This window comes from Musa acuminata, chromosome BXJ1-3 (assembly GCF_036884655.1).
Source record: "Musa acuminata AAA Group cultivar baxijiao chromosome BXJ1-3, Cavendish_Baxijiao_AAA, whole genome shotgun sequence".
In the NCBI taxonomy this organism is placed as follows: Eukaryota; Viridiplantae; Streptophyta; class Magnoliopsida; order Zingiberales; family Musaceae; genus Musa; species Musa acuminata.
The window spans coordinates 33857027-33873347 of record NC_088329.1 but is presented as its reverse complement, the minus strand read 5'-3'; the positions used below and the strand labels follow the sequence as shown (position 1 = coordinate 33873347).

General features: G+C 38.1%; 2 protein-coding genes across 3 annotated transcripts; one reads left to right on the top strand and one right to left on the bottom strand.

The window, feature by feature from the left end:
- The first annotated feature begins 704 nt into the window (after nt 1–704).
- On the top strand, nt 705–10948 carry LOC103978414 (probable inactive purple acid phosphatase 1). Of its 2 annotated transcripts, none has more exons than XM_009394195.3 (13): nt 705–836; nt 958–1202; nt 1860–1951; nt 2269–2335; nt 2430–2552; nt 2986–3078; nt 3601–3730; nt 4255–4336; nt 4451–4583; nt 9038–9243; nt 9313–9438; nt 9982–10291; nt 10382–10948. In XM_009394195.3, the coding sequence occupies exons 2-13, from the start codon at nt 1029–1031 to the stop codon at nt 10685–10687; spliced, it is 1842 nt and encodes a 613-aa protein (XP_009392470.2). In that variant the 5' UTR covers nt 705–836; nt 958–1028; the 3' UTR covers nt 10688–10948. The 2 variants fall into 2 exon arrangements, with proteins under 2 accessions (XP_009392470.2, XP_064985849.1); XM_065129777.1 differs by having other exon boundaries at nt 722–836; nt 967–1202; nt 10382–10937.
- A 489-nt stretch (nt 10949–11437) lies between these two features.
- Nucleotides 11438–14414, bottom strand: LOC135625256 (ninja-family protein 2-like). The gene is made up of 3 exons (XM_065129789.1): nt 14146–14414; nt 13054–13734; nt 11438–12068 (listed from the first exon to the last, which is right to left on the bottom strand). The coding sequence occupies exons 1-3, from the start codon at nt 14402–14404 to the stop codon at nt 11650–11652; spliced, it is 1359 nt and encodes a 452-aa protein (XP_064985861.1). The 5' UTR covers nt 14405–14414; the 3' UTR covers nt 11438–11649.
- Nucleotides 14415–16321: the final 1907 nt, after the last annotated feature.

The following is a 16321-nucleotide window of genomic DNA, read 5'->3' as shown; positions in this document are numbered from 1 at the left end:
ATGATACACATGCTTCAATTTTTTGACCTCTAAAACTAAGTAGACTCCAACCACTACAGGTGCAAATTGTAAACCATTGGATGTATCTTATACTTATTTTGAAGAAATATATACAAACATACAAATTATGGCTACTATGATTATATAGTAAATCCACTTCAAAAGTTATTTATATACCTTTAATCTTTTCTCTTTTACTTACATTTATTCATTAATAAGATGAGTGCTATACTAAGGATTTTTTTTTAATATTTGGATGATAATAGTTGAAATTATCTTTCTTCATTATTTTTTTACTTGATTATCATTTTCCTATTCCTCCTTTCTTGCAAGGCAATTTAAGAATATCATGTAGTTTCTTGAAAGCATAAGCATATCCACTTGCACATACTTCACATTTAGCTGTCTTGCAAATCATGGCCCCATACACAATAACTCATCAAAAGATCTTATTTTGTTGGATTTATAAATAAATCCAACAAAATATTGCATTTATCCTTATAATTTTTGATATATTATTACTCTAAATTTTAATTCATCTGAGAAAAAAATGGAATAATCATGGCTAATTGTAACAATGCTAACTAATGTTAATGAAATGGCATATATAACCATCTAAAATATCCAAATAATTAACAACAAATGTTAATTAAATTATATATATATATATATATATATATATATGCTCCAAGATGCGACGATTCGATTCCATTCTCGTCAATCACCACTAAAAAATCTCAGTGTTTTTGTTCCCCGATCGTTTTCATCCTTCCTGCTGCAAAAAAGATGTTGTCTTGACGATCCAGACAAGCTACTGTTGATCGCCCAACCATCAGGTGAGCTCCGCTTCCTGCTGAAGATTTTACAGAGGTTTCTATCTCGTTTTGCTTAATTTGCATGTCTTCCGAGGATGCTAATGCTTAAAGATTGCTTTTTTGCGCCTTTTCTTGAGCAAAGGAGCTTCAGTTCTTGAAGGGGCTTTTGATCTCGTGTGTTACATTGGGGAGCTTCGAGGCTGGGGTTGCGCGATGAGCCTCCGGAGCTTGAATCTGTTGGTGATGATCCTCGTGACCCTGTTGAGCTCTGGTGCGGGCAAGCCCAGCGGCGAGCAGCCCCTTTCGAGAATTGAGATACACAAGACCACTCTCGCCCTCCATGATTCGGCTTACGTCGAGGCCTCTCCTCGTGTTCTCGGATTGCAGGTATTGTCCGATGCTGTTAGGTTGAATCACGAAAGCAACAAGGTGATACTCTTGAATTCATGTGATGAATTCCAATGATTCTATGCGCTTATGATGCTTCATCTTTAATCTTAACATTACTCATATATGATATGCATATGGATGATTCTATGCACTTATGATGCTTAATCTTTAATCTTAATATTACTCATATATGATATGCATATGGTTGCTTCTGCTTCAATTTCAAGGCTGATTGTTTCATGTTAAAAGGTAAAATCAGCAAAAATAGAATATCATTTAGCAGAAATAATGTTTTTCTTCTTTTTTCAAGCAACTGCTTTTTTATAGCATAGAAATATACAAAGAATGAAGTAAATAACTGAACAACCATCTTTTTGATATGGATGAATTTCTCTGTTTGTTTTGGCTGTGCCTCATCTGGTTCTTTCGTTTTCATTTTGTGGCCTACTTATGCCAAGCAACAGTCATGTGTTCACAAGAATGCTTGAATTGATTCAAACATGATTGTATATGTAATAATAAGCTTAGGAAAGACAGATTACTTCTGCTTCTATTGTTTTTGACAACACTAGCTGTTATAACTTTATCAATCAAGGAACCAATGTAGAACATTTTCCAATTTCACAATCTCATGGAATATGTGATATATTGCAGGGTCAAAACAGTGACTGGGTGACTTTACAGTATAGTTATCCAAGTCCATCAAATGACGATTGGATTGGAGTTTTCTCTCCTGCAAGTTTCAGGTACAAGTATCTTATGTATCAATTTGGACTTGTATTAGTGAATATGTTCCTGGATGATGCAAAAGGAACAAACACTAAAGGAAGTTTCTGATTGGAAATTTTTTTTGTTTTATAGTACTAGTGATAAAACTTTTTTGAGAAAATTTTTACTCGTTATATGAATTCCTAGATGTTAAAATAATTGTTTGGCTACAAATGTTAGGCGAACACAATAGTTCAAAAGCAATTTCCAAAGATGACTTATTTTAAGTAAATGCAACGATTTATGATTTGGTAGCGCTGCTTCACAATTAGCTGATATCTCATTTGAGTTTCAGTTCTTCCATCTGTCTGCCGGAAAATCCAAAAGAAAGTCCTCCACTGCTATGCACTGCACCTATCAAGGTTTTTCTCTCGTCACACAATAAATACAAGACTTTGATGCTTTAACTGTAAGATAGATGTAGAATATAATCATCAACTCATCCATGTTTTGCAGTACCAATATGCGAATTATACCACCTCAGACTACCGCAATACAGGAAAGGGATCATTGAAGCTTCAGCTAATCAATCAGAGAGAGGATTTCTCCTTTGCACTATTTTCTGGAGGGCTCTCAAATGTATACGTTGAGACTGAATTTTATTTGTGTTTCTCAATAAAGCATCAGCCTCAAAATCGAGTATTGTTGGGTTCATTATTTCTTAGATCGGAACTTCATAGCCAGAAAGCAAGCTTTTTTCTTTAGTTTGATGAGCCTTTTATTTCTGAAGATTTGGCTAGGAAGAATCTTTTGTAATGCAAATTATTAAAGATTACTTTATTTTGTGCCTACTATGATTTGCTGCTTTAGTTGATTTCCTGCATCACTTAGGGAGTAGGGAGTAAGGATTCTTTTTTCCTGTTTTTAAAAATTAGATATAAGAAAATAATTTTTAACCTAATCAGACTGACAATTTTATAGATTTTGACAAACAAGACTTATCCTCTCACTTCCAGTTATTAATTACTACTATAAGCTAATGTTGGTTTCATACTTTCTATCATTGCAACAGCCAAAGTTGGTTGCTGTCTCAAAAAAAGTAACTTTTGCAAATCCAAAAGCACCAGTGTACCCTAGGCTGGCTCAAGGAAAGTTGTGGAATGAAGTAAGTATTGCTTACATTTCTTTCTGTAGCTAAATGATGCCTATATACAGTTCTGCTTGAAATTGAGGCCACAGTTCCCTAGATTCTATTGAATTATGATCTGAATAACTAATCACTCTGTACTGTTTTCTTATTTCTGCAATACGCAGTAGCATATATATAAACCATGCAGAGTACTTCCACTTTCGCTTCAGATTTGTCATGCCTGTTATTAGTTGACATTGATGGCAGATCATGTTTAAGCAATGAGAATAGATAAGTGATATTGCATCAGAAAAAAAGTTATACGTCCATAATGCCCTGCTTATATTCTTTAAGTTAAAACACCTACCAGAAGTGAAAAGTTCCAAGTCTCTGCATGCTTGATAGGATATTTTTTCTTTGAGGGGATATACTTGATAGGATTTCAAGACAATACTTTCTTTCAAGCTTGTTGGACATCATTGCATTTTCCTTTTCTGTACACATTCTTCCTTGGAATTTCATGTTCAAAAGGTGTGTGACAAAATGTTCATTTTTCAGATGAGTGTTACATGGACAAGTGGATATGGAATTAATGAAGCAGAACCTTTTGTTGAATGGGGTGCACGAGGAGATTCTCAAGTCCGCTCCCCAGCTGGGACATTAACTTTCAGTCGTAACAGCATGTGTGGTTTGTAATTTTTCCTTTGCTCTGGAAGGTCGTCTTTATCTCTTTAGGGATCAAGTGAAAAACTAGAAGACTGCTGGCTATCATCTCTAGAACCTCTTACATATTTAGGTTTTCAAAATTCCTCGGGTAGATCTGTTGGTTGCAGACTAGAGTCATTTGTCTTGGTTATTATGCTGAATATCTGTTGAAGCTAGTCAAATGTGATGCAACATGTCTAATTTTCCCATTGTTATAGATAACTTGTTTGTATTCCATCTATAGTCTCAATATAGGATTGTGCTTGGAAAGTTTGTTGCATTTACTTTGACTTGTCAATAAGATATAATATGAGCAGAAAATCTCCATTCTTGAAATAGAAACTTGATCTATCATAGTCAGAAGCGAGTAGATTTGACCTTTCAAGTAAGACAACATTTAAAAAGATTTTGTAATAATGTGCTCTATGGTTAATATGTTTATGACTGCATTTGCCTTCTCCCATGAGCAAGTTAGATTTACAATTATTTGCTTGGTTGCACTTACAGGTGCACCTGCTCGGACAGTGGGTTGGCGAGATCCTGGTTTCATACACACTAGTTTTCTGAAGGACTTATGGCCTAATAAAATGTAAATATCATAGTTTCATCTTAATGTTTCCAGTCCATTTATCATTTGTTTATCTATTATCAGAGGGAGGTTCTTCCACAAGTATTCTAATGAGTCATACCTTTTACGTTGTAGGTATACTTACAAATTGGGACATAAATTGATCAATGATTCATATGTTTGGAGCCGGTCATACAGCTTTAAAGCATCTCCATATCCTGGGCAAGATTCTTTACAGCAGGTTGTCATTTTTGGTGATATGGGAAAGGTAATGATCTTGGTTAGTTTTGGTGTGCATTTAATAAAGACATTATTTAGACTCAATCGCTGGTCGTTGACAGTTTATTTTCCTCTACTTGTGATGTAGACCAATGGTATTTAGCCTATTTTTGGAATGAACTTTGTTTTTCTCAGAAGCTGCAGCATATTCATGTCCTTACCAAATTATATGTTTAACCCAAAGAAACATGTGAAGTATATTTAGATGTTCAGATATATATATATATATATATATATATATATATATATATATATATATATATATATATATATATATATATATATATATATATATATATATATATATATATATATAACATGATCAATTCACCAAAAACATTAAAAAATAGATTAGTGGTCATTAAACCTTGAGAATACATGGATTTGTGTTCATATCCACCAGCTTAACATACATTTGAGTTGGATAGTTCGCACCTAGGTTCCACAAACTACAAAGTAATATTGCTTCCTGACTTTAATTGATTTGGCTTTGATAATAATCTTTGGATTATCTTTCACTTGTGCTTTTCAAGTGTATTACTCACAGGATATGCTTCTCCTTTGCCTTGAAGATCTTGAGTTCAACAGTAATACATAGTAAGAAGAAGATTTGATGTGATCTGAGTCAGTTGATGTACTGGAAAATAAAGTAACAAATCTATGGTAAATAGTGTTAACTAGACTATATTGTGCATATATATGAATCATGTTTGATGTATATCCTAATGTTACTTGCACTTATTGAACTCTGTGATTATAGATTGTTAGAGCTAGCCCTAGGAATTTTACCAAAGGGTAATTTTGGCAACCCAACAAAGACAATAAAGCGGAATGAATAAAAGCGACAAGAACACCAGATTTATGTGGTTCGGTCAATTAACCTTGACCTACGTCCACGGACGAAAGAGGAGCAAATCACTACTATAAAATGGGACTATTACAAATGTCTTAGGAAGATGTTCTTAGGCCACAAAACACCTGAAAATACTAAACAAGAAAAACCCAAACTATAAGCCCAAACTATTTAACTGAGTGTGGACTTAAACCCAAAGCAAACACTTAGGTTTTTCTTGTGGTGCCACTTGTGGTGTATTTGACTTCAAAGCCCAGACCCTTATTTATAGTTCCAATAGGAGATAACAAGCCCGATTTTCCCGATGTGGGACTATGGGACTTGCCAAACTAACAAATCTCCACCTTGGCATGTCCCAACAAAACTTGCTCCACCTTCTTCATAAAAGCCCCAATGGGCAATCACCAACAATGAACACCAACTAAGTCCAAGCACTGCTTGAACTTATAAACCGGAAGAGGCTTCGTAAGCATATCAACAGAATTGTCCTTCGTATGAATTTTCTGAACAAGGACCTTTCCCTCAGTAATAGATCTCATTTGCATCCAACAATTTTCTTACCCAAAAGCGGCTTCATAAGATCCCAAGTTCTATTCTGATAAAGAGATTCCATTTCTTCATTCATCGCAATCAACCACTTAGCGGAATTATCACAAGAAACTACATATGAGTAGGAAGTAGGCTCACCAACTTCACAGACAAAGCATATGCAACCAAATTTGCATATCTTTGTGGTGGTCGAATGTTTCTCCGTGGTCTATCCTTGGCTATGGAATATTGCTCTTCCTCTGGATCATCTGCGTCAGTAGACTCGGGACCATCTACTGGTATTCTTTGAGTAGAAGAGTTCGACTTAAAAGAATTAGAACTACCAATCTCAAGCTCCACCTACTTCTGTGTACTATCATTTGTACAACTAGTAGATTCCTCTTTAGAAGATAACATAGATAATTCATCAAAAGTAACATCTCTACTGATTACAAATTTTGGGGATTTGGGATCAGAACACCATAATCTGTATCCTTTCACCCCAGATGCATACCCAAGGAAAATACACTTTTTCGCTCGAGGTTCTAATTTTTCTTCATTTATATGCATATATGCTGGATACCCAAAAATTTTTAAATCAGAGTAATCAGCAGGAGTACATGACCAAACTTCCTCTGGAGTTTTAAAGTTAAGTGCTGCAAAAGGAGCACGGTTGATAACGTAACAGGCCATATTAATCGCCTCTGCCCAAAAGTCCTTTGTCAACCCTGCATTTGAAATCATACACCTTGCTCTCTCCAAGAGTGTTCTGTTCATACGTTCGGCCACACCATTTTGCTGAGGCGTCATCCTAATAGTGCGATGCCAAACAATTCCTTCATTTTTGCAGAATTCATTAAAGTCATGTTCACAAAATTTCATGTCATTATCTGTTCGAAGCCGCTTAATCTGTTTACCTGTTTGCTTCTCAATCAAAGCCTTCCATTGTTTAAATGTTAGAAAAACATCATTTTTATGCTTTAAAAAATAAACCCAAATTTTTCTGGAATAATCGTCAATGAAAGTCAACATATACCTGGCACCACCCTTAGACTGAACATGAGCTGGACCCCAAAGGTCTGAATGAATATAGTCAAGAGTACCTTTCGTTTTGTGAACCGGCGGATAATTAAAGCTGACTCTTTTCTGCTTTCCAAAAATGCAGTGTTCACAAAAATCCAGTGGCCCAGTATTCTGTCCGCAAAGTAGACCCCTTTTGCTCAATATGCTCAAACCTTTTTCGCTCATATGACCCAAACGCATATGCCATAATTTGGTGATGTCAGAATCAGACAATGATGATGACGAGACTGCAACCGAGCCTGTGACAGTAGTTCCCTGCAAAATATATTAGCTACCAGACCTACAAGCTTTCATAACAACAAGGGCACTTCTAGAAACTTTCATAACTCCACCTTCAGCTGTGTATTTACACCCAAGGACCTCTAGGGTGCCTAAAGAGATGAGATTCTTTTTTAAATCAGGAACATGTCTAACATTAATGAGCGTCCTCACAATACCATCATGCATTTTAATTCGGATTGTTCCTCTACCAACAACATCACATGCTGCATTATTGCCCATCAAAACAATTCCACCATTACAAGATTCATATATGGAAAACAAATCTCTATTAGGACACATGTGATAAGAACAACCCGAATCTAAAATCCATTCATTTTTAGACCTCGTCCTGTCATCAGTAGCAAAGAAAATATTTTCATCATTCTCATCAGTTGCTACACTAGCTTCAGCAGACTCAGTAGTTTTCTTAACAATTTTTTCCTTTTGCTTTAATTTATTTTTCAATTTAAAGCAATCAACCTTAATGTGTCTCATTTTATGACAATATCTGCATTCCAAATTTCTATGTCTGGATTTAGATCTAGATTTAGATCTACTATTGTCAAATTCCCTTTTATCTGTTCTCCCCCTAACAACCAGACCTTCAGCCTGATTCTCTCTACTTTCCCCAGTGATATCCCTGTCTATCTGCTCTTTAGATTTTAGTGCAGATTTAATTTCTTGATATGAAATTGTTTCTTTTCCATAAATCATAGTATCACGGAAATGCTTAAAAGATTGGGGAAGAGAACACAAAAGTAATAGGGCCTTATCCTCATCATCAATTTTTGCATCTATATTCTCCAAATCCATAACCAAGGAATCAAACTTATCAAGATGTGAGAGTATAGATGTACCTTCAATCATTCGAAGCATATACAAACTCTGCTTTAAGTAGAATTCTCTACTATCCTCTTAATATACAAGGCTTTAAGCTTGTCCCACATGCACCAATCACGTGAGTGATGGCACGTATGGCAAGATCTTCCTTTGACGTACCATCTGGCATGTTCTCAGCTCCCTAGAACACCAGATTTACGTGATTCGGTCAATTAACCTTGACCTATATCCACGGACGAAAGAGGAGCAAATCACTACTATAAAATGAGACTATTACAAATGCCTTAGGAAGATGTTCCTAAGCCATAAAACACCCGAAAATACTAAAAAAGAAAAATCCAAACTATAAGCCCAAACTATTTAACTGAGTGTGGACTTAAACCCAAAGCAAACACTTAGGTTTTTCTTGTGGTGCCATTTGTGGTATATTTGACTTCAAAGCCCAGACCCTTATTTATAGTTCTAATAGAAGATAACAAGCCTGTTTTTCCCGATGTGGGACTATGAGACTTGCCAAACTAACATAGATCCTAAATACCAACTGATTATGAAATTAGTAATGGTTCATGTTTTCCCATTATTAGCACATACCATATAGAATTCATTACAATAATTCTCCTAGTATGATTATGATACCAAACTGGCACTGAGATATCCATGCATCACTGCTTGCAAAAGTTACTGAAAAATATTATTACAAATAAGACCTTTCAAGGCTCTTTTCTCATGCAATTAATCGTCTTACACGATAAGAGAACATAGTTTTCATCTGAGCTGTGGCAGAAGATGCTTGAATAGGAGCACATGCTATAACTTTGCAATTTTTCTCTCTACTTCCTGGGCATAAGATGGTTTTCTGTTTTGGCTTTCTTTACCAGGCTGAGGCTGATGGTTCAAATGAGTACAACAACTTCCAGCCTGGCTCTCTTAACACTACTTATCAGCTTATCAAGGACCTAAAGAATATTGACATAGTTCTCCACATTGGTGATATCTGCTATGCAAATGGTTATATCTCACAGTGGGACCAATTTACCTCACAGATTGAACCTATTGCTTCAGCTTTGCCTTATATGATTGGAAGGTTAGTTCTATAAGTTACTTGTATCACCATGAAAACTGGAAATGACAATGTTTCATCCTCATCTTGCAGAGGTAACCATGAACGGGACTGGCCCGGGACAGGATCATTCTATCAGAATACAGATTCAGGTGGAGAATGTGGTGTACTGTCTGAAACTATGTTTTATGTTCCTGCCGAAAACAGAGCAAAGCTTTGGTATCACTCTGCAGACATATACTAATTTTTGTTCCCTTATGACAGCGATTGTTTGCATCATACGGTTTGAATTTGTGTATGAATTAATTGCCATCCACTTTACTTAAGTGTGGTGTTCTACATCAAATAACAAAATCGAGTTTTTGTCGAAAGGTCTTGATGTTGGATTTCTTACTCAGTGGCATGCACTATTCCTTTCTAATTTTCCATCCTATTCTAAAGCTTAATTGTTCTTAACTTAGATATGCCATCTCATAAGTTCTCCAGCTAACAGTATGCATCAGTAAGCATAAAATGAATTACTTATGTTGGGGATTTAGTTTTTTCTACTATTTTTGCTGATTTGAGCAAGGCAGATTATTGAACTCGTGTTTTTATCTCCCTTAGTCTCCTATGATGCAATCTAAAAGTCTTTTACTGTGTTTTCAGGCATTCGATCGATTATGGCATGTTCCACTTCTGTATAGCTGATATTGAACTCGTGTTTTTATCTCGCTGAGTCTCCTAGGATGCAATCTAAAAGCCTTTTAACTGTGTTTTCAGGTATTCGACCGATTATGGCATGTTCCACTTTTGTATAGCTGACACTGAGCATGACTGGAGACCAGGAACCGAGCAATACAGCTTCATCGAACATTGCTTGTCAACAGTTGATAGACAGAAACAACCATGGTTGATCTTCCTTGCTCACCGGGTTCTTGGTTACTCTTCTGCCGATTTCTATGGTGATGAAGGAACATCTGAGGAGCCTATGGGAAGAGAAAGCCTTCAAGAACTCTGGCAGAAGTACAAGGTTGACATTGCCTTTTTTGGACATGTACACAACTATGAAAGAACATGCCCAGTCTATCAGGTACACATCTTACAACCAGTCCTTCGACATCAAATATAGGTTACGAGTTCTATCAGATGAACACCAAGAGCATGTTCTTGTCTGTTGCAGAACACCTGCATACGGAACGGATCTAACTATTACAGTGGCCCCTTCGAAGCAACCACACATGTAGTTGTCGGAGGTGGAGGTGCCAGCCTTGCTGACTTCACCACGGTCCGAGCGAGATGGAGTTACTATCAAGACCATGACTACGGGTTCGTAAAGCTCACAGCCTTCAACCATTCGATGCTGCTACTCGAGTACAAAAGGAGCAGCGATGGAAGGGTCTACGATCACTTCATCATCTCCCGGGATTACCGTGATGTTCTCGGTTGTGCCGTTGACAGTTGCTCAAGAACAACCCTGGCTTCTTGAACATGGCCACTGAGGCTGCATCGATCTCCATGGAGGAAAAGTCATCTGTTATTATGGTTGATACTCATTTATGTCGCATGTTGATCGATTCTTCTGTGGTGATTCAGAATTCTTATTGTTCTGGGAAACAGAAATCTCAGAGTAAGGATTTGGTAGATGCGAACTTTCACCGTCTGCCTCTTTAGCTTGCGTCCACTAGAACTCTTTCTGGGAATCTCGATGATACGATGAGATTAATGCTTTTAGAGTCTCTTTCAAGCACTCCATTCTTGGTGAATGAAATGTCAACCCAACCACATAAGAAGATTTAGCTCGTGTTAAGCATTATCGCCTCTACCATGGAAAATGAGTCTGATACATCACCATCGGATCAATTGCCAATATCAAACCATAAAATTCAATACCATCAATATTCGATGTGTTATCCGATATGTCACTACCATACCAATCCATTATCAATGTTGGATCAAGATTTAGTATTATACTCCAAATTGCATCAAACAAGCCAGAGGCAGTCAGGCAGGAAAGAAGAAACCAACATTCAATTTGCAGCAACTTCTTCTCCAGCTATCAATTTTGTGCATTTAGAGACGCAGCTAAGGAACTCCTTTGTGGTACTCTTTGCAATCTGCATTACTTGTATTACTTGGATCATCCCAGCTCCAAAATCTCAGTTAATGCTAACCAAATGATTACGACAAGCTCCGGTGAGCAAAATAGAACGAGCCAAGAGAGAGTAGAACTCATAGATGAGCCGCAAAGGCCAAGTAATTATCCATAATCTCCCAGTAGCAAACACCTTCATCACCTTAAGAAGCAAGGTAGGATGAGAAAAAAAGAGAATCACAACTATGAAGTGCATGTGCAATTTCTCATTCATCTTTAGTAGAAAACTGGCCCAAACTCTAGTAGGAGACGAAGAGAAATGCACTCTTCCATGGAAGAAAAGTGAAGAAAAGATATTAAGATGAGGTTGCGGACGGAGAGGGATTGACGACGATGTGCCTCAGAGGGTGGGAAACATCACCACCTCCAGCATGCTTGACAAACTCGGCCGGGGTGAGGAAGGTGCCATGGCAGACACACACTATCCTTACCTCTTCTCCCTTCCTGTATTTGTAGAGGAATCCCTCGATCTTTCTCCCATTTGGACCATCACCCCTGGTGGAAACACATGGCATCTCACCCACCATGTTCCTCCCTCGATTCACACCATCAGTTGCAAGGTTCTTCAATGAGTCTTCCTCTCCAACAACAGTAATAGGTTTCCTGACTTCCAAAGTAGAAGTCGAACTTGTGGCATTATGAATAGAATCTGTGTGAGCTGAAGAGGCGTTCTTCATATCATCTATGTCACGAATAAAAAGAGACAGATCGAACCCTGCAACCAAAAAGAAAAAAAAAGGAGTCATAAGCTTCTTCTTTTTACCTTCCTTAACTTCTAAGAAAGTTTAGAATATTGGCAACTACAACTGGAACATTGACATGAAGTGAAGACTTGTTTTGCTTCCAAAACTATTCGAAGAAGTAATTAAATAAAGAACAAACACCTAAACAGTTGAAAGAACAGTGTTAATTCTTTCAAATCCAATTCTATCTGTCTTTTTAAGAGACACTGATATTCACTCTTCTGGTACGATTAAGCAGTAACAATAGTTGAATAACTTCAATGACTACAAGCATAGTTAGAGATGATAATATAGCCACATTTTTTCAGAAAAAGGAAGGAAAATACTATAAGAAACATCCTAACAAAGCGCAAATATCATACTACAAGTGATACAGCTGATGATTCTATTGTCGCTAACAATGAAGTACCGGAGGTGAATCTACAATGCAAAGATGAAACTCATCATTGCTTCTCATGATTTGAGATATCCTCAAACAATGACATGCGAGTCTATGACAAAAAGCAAAACTTATCCTTGCTACTCACTATTTGAAGTATCTTTGAACTATAATATGCTTTTGAACTTATAAAAAGCGAGACGGATAACATCTACAGTAACAATTACAACAAATAAATTATTGTGGCACCGCCTCAGCGACCCGCATCGTTGGAAAATGTTTACTACCCAACATCGATGGAAAAGAAACATTGACAACACACGAATTAAGCAGCACCATTCTTGCAACATTACAGGAAATCAAACCAGAAAAGTGTTCTTCGCCTGTCGAGGATACATGATATACTCCAACTCCAATCATTTCTACCTCAAGAAAGAAAATATCACTAGCTTATACAATTCTACCTACTGATAAGCATAACCCCAAAAAAAAAAAAGAACTCAAACTTTTAGTTTTTGCATTTTTTTCAATAGATATCATTCATGATCTAACCAAAATTCTCAACAAGAATGCAGTACCTTGGGCTGGCGTCTTCCTCTTGAATTCAAACACGCCGTAGGAACTGCCGCTGGCCCGAACAGAGCCATGTGGGATTGGTGGCAAACACCCTGTCACATCTACCGGCGGTGATGCAGCCGTGCTTTTAGACCCTGCCGCCCATGCAAGTAGCTCGGAAGGAGTAGCAGCACCGAACACTCCTCGGAATTCTTTCCCCTTCAGAGGCTTGAGGCGGCCATTGATCATATTTGGCGTTATCAAGCTTTTCCTTCCATCCGCATCCTCATCTGATCTCGAAGCATCTGGTTTGATGCAATTTCTCTTCTCCAACCTCTTCCTCTTCGCCTCGAACCTCTTCAGGCTCTGCAGCTCCTTCCGCTTCCTCCTCTCCTCCTCCGTCTCAGCCGGCAACGAGTTCGTCCTCACGAGGGCCGTGGTCATTACAGGGAACTCGTGCTCCCTCTGCGGTGAGGAGAAGGCGGCGATGGACGACGACCGAACCAGCTTCTTGGCCTTCGAGTCCGTTCCGAAGCATCCGCCTAGGGAGAGGCCGAGGTTGAGCTCGACCTCGCCGGACTCCCGTCCTGGCACCTCAAGCTGCTCGCCAAAGCAGCTGTTTCCGTCCAATCTGCGGAGCAAGTCTCTCGGAAATCTGTCGATAACCGACGAGGGTAGCTCCCTCTCCCGCTCCGCTGCCTCTTCTTCCATTTGAGGATCAACAAACGAACCGTAGATCAAAAGAACAGATAAGTATCACAAATTTCGACCAAAAAGCTACCTTTTCTCTCAAAGGTTTGATCTTTTTTTCGACCTACTCGAAACCCGAAACGTGGATTCCTATAGCATTCAAATTCTAAAGAAAAAAGTACACAGATAAATCGCGAAAAAAGAGCAGAGGAGACATGAGGGACAATGAGATATCAGATAAAAAGGAACAAAAAAAAAAAGAAGCAATCTTTGAGCTTCCGAAGAGCTAAAAATCATCATAAAAATAAAATAGAACGCGCAAAAAAGAGGAAGTCTATGAAAGCATCAAGGCCGAGATTCCATTTAAATTAAACAGCGAAGAAGAAGAGGAACGGAGAAGGGGACGGAGAGCTTTCTCCTGTTACCTGTCGGCGTTCCGTGGCCTGGAGATTGGGCAATGACCAGAATGCCCCTACTCGTGGGGTGGGGGGAGCCCTGTCGAGGATACGCGACCGCAACGTAGGAGGAGAGAGACGATGGGGAGCCGAGGGCCGCGTCATCGCGAATCGAGCGGCGCCGCGCCCCTCGGCTCGCGCGTGAGCCGATGGCGTGGCCTTCCTGCTGTCCGAAGCACACGTGTTGCGGATCAAAAGCACGTGACATCGAAACGTGTCGAACTGCCATCCGACCGGCCAAGGTAAGGTCGCTGTCTTGGCCAATCCAGCTGTCACAGTCAGACAGCGACCTTACGGTGGAAAGCGGATCCGTTATGGAAAAAGAATTTGGTACCCGTTACCAGCAGCAGATCCGGTCTACATGGCTACGGCATATCCGTTCTCACCCTAGGGACAATTTTTTCCTGAAAATAAATTTTAGGCTATATGATCGATTACTTTTTAAGTTTTGTTTACAGAATTATTTTTTATTTATATATTTTTAAAGTTGATATCATTCTAGAATGTTGTAATTAGACAATGTGAATAAATTAATAGTACCGATGCAAAAAGAGATTGAGAGACCAAAGATGACTAATGAAAACAATAAAAAATAAATATTCTTAATCTAATATCTTTATACAAATAATAGGGCCTAAATAATCGGGACATTGTCCGATTTAGTCGTGTTGTGTATAAAAAAAAATTCAATGCAGCTTTTTATAAACAAAGGTGCCACGTAGGCAAGGCACCAGCACCTACTAGATATAGTAATTAAATTTGGTGGAGATGAGGGAGGACCTTAAATAAAATGTTGGAAGTGAGGAAAGAATGATGCACAGATAAATAATCAGAAGACTATTTTAGATATATTATTGATTCTTTTATCAATATGAAAACACAATATACTAGATATAGTTAAACTTTTTTCTTGATTTAATGTAGAAACATCTAATTCTATCTAGCATGGAACCCGATCCACATCCTTATCCAGAAATTATTTGATAAAAAATTTGGATACGAATATGAACACAGAGCATGTGTTATATTATATAATTCATTTGGCCTTTCTCCCACTACCGGCAATTCGGTGGCAAACGGCATTGTTTTGCACCGTCGCATCGCAGCACATGGTCTTTTGTCGAGAGTCCCTCACGTGCATTTGCATGTGTCGAAGACTGGTTTTGTCCAACAAAAAAGATGAAATCCATGGAAGACGTCGACATAAAGATTTGACAAGTGCTCAATCTTATTTTTTTTGGGATGATGTGATCTCACACTGTTCTTTTAAGCTATTCTGATAACAAGAACTGAAGGTAAAAAAGAAAAAATCAATCGATATCTCATCAATAACTGCGAAATGGAATTATTGATGATATGTTTAAACTTTTATTTGTATGAGAACCAACCTTAGAATGCGCTTTCATAAGCGCCAAGAGCCACATCTCCATGTCACGCCCACGTATCCTGTTAGGCTGATAGCCCATATTCAGCCCATGTGAGCTAGGGCAGTCCACAGCCCACACCTCACACCCCCTCTTAACCTAACCCTAATTAAGATTAGGGAGTTATGGTGGCTGTGTTTTAAAAGTAGAAAAAGGCTATAAAAAGACAACAACGAGGCAGATCTTGAAAGCCACGGGATTCCAAAGAGAAGAAGGAGAACAAGACAGAAAAGGAAGAGAAAGAAAGGGAAGAACAAGGCAGAAAAGGAAGAGAAAGAAAGGGAAGAAGACAAGGACAACGCAGAGAGACTGTTCTCAATCATCTAGCAGTGTTCTCATCTCAGGTTAGATCAAATCTACAGTAGACTCTTGCTGTGATTACTTGGGGGAGGTTTTAGATATTATGGGCAGTGACGTGATCCTTGTATCCCAGTTATTCTCTTGTGGTTGTTGCTAGGGTTTAGGGCAAGAGATTGAGATTTGTATATTCATTATTCTCATAGTGGATTATCTCTAGTTTGCCCCGTGGTTTTTTACCCTTCACATTGAAGGGGTTTTCCACGTATATCTTGGTGTTCTGTTTGATTGTGTTTCTATTTAATTTCGCTGCGTATTATGGTCTTCTAGTATTTGTTCATATACAAAGGTTATTCCTCTTTATATCTCCATCAACTGGTATCAGAGCGGGGTTTTGGTGATTTAATTTTGTATTTGAACATGGA

Bases quoted from the DNA above. Each gene is read 5' to 3' on its own strand.
- LOC135625256 (XM_065129789.1), bottom strand. From the start codon at position 14,404: ATGGCAGTTCGACACGTTTCGATGTCACGTGCTTTTGATCCGCAACAC. The intron at 13,735-14,145 runs GTAACAGGAGAA...CTCAAATGGAAG, and splicing joins AGGCCACGGAACGCCGACAG to AAGAGGCAGCGGAGCGGGAG. The intron at 12,069-13,053 runs GTACTGCATTCT...TTTTGGTTGCAG, and splicing joins GAGGAAGACGCCAGCCCAAG to GGTTCGATCTGTCTCTTTTT.
- LOC103978414 (XM_009394195.3), top strand. From the start codon at position 1,029: ATGAGCCTCCGGAGCTTGAATCTGTTGGTGATGATCCTCGTGACCCTG. The intron at 3,079-3,600 runs GTAAGTATTGCT...TTCATTTTTCAG, and splicing joins AAGGAAAGTTGTGGAATGAA to ATGAGTGTTACATGGACAAG. The intron at 4,337-4,450 runs GTAAATATCATA...TTTACGTTGTAG, and splicing joins GACTTATGGCCTAATAAAAT to GTATACTTACAAATTGGGAC.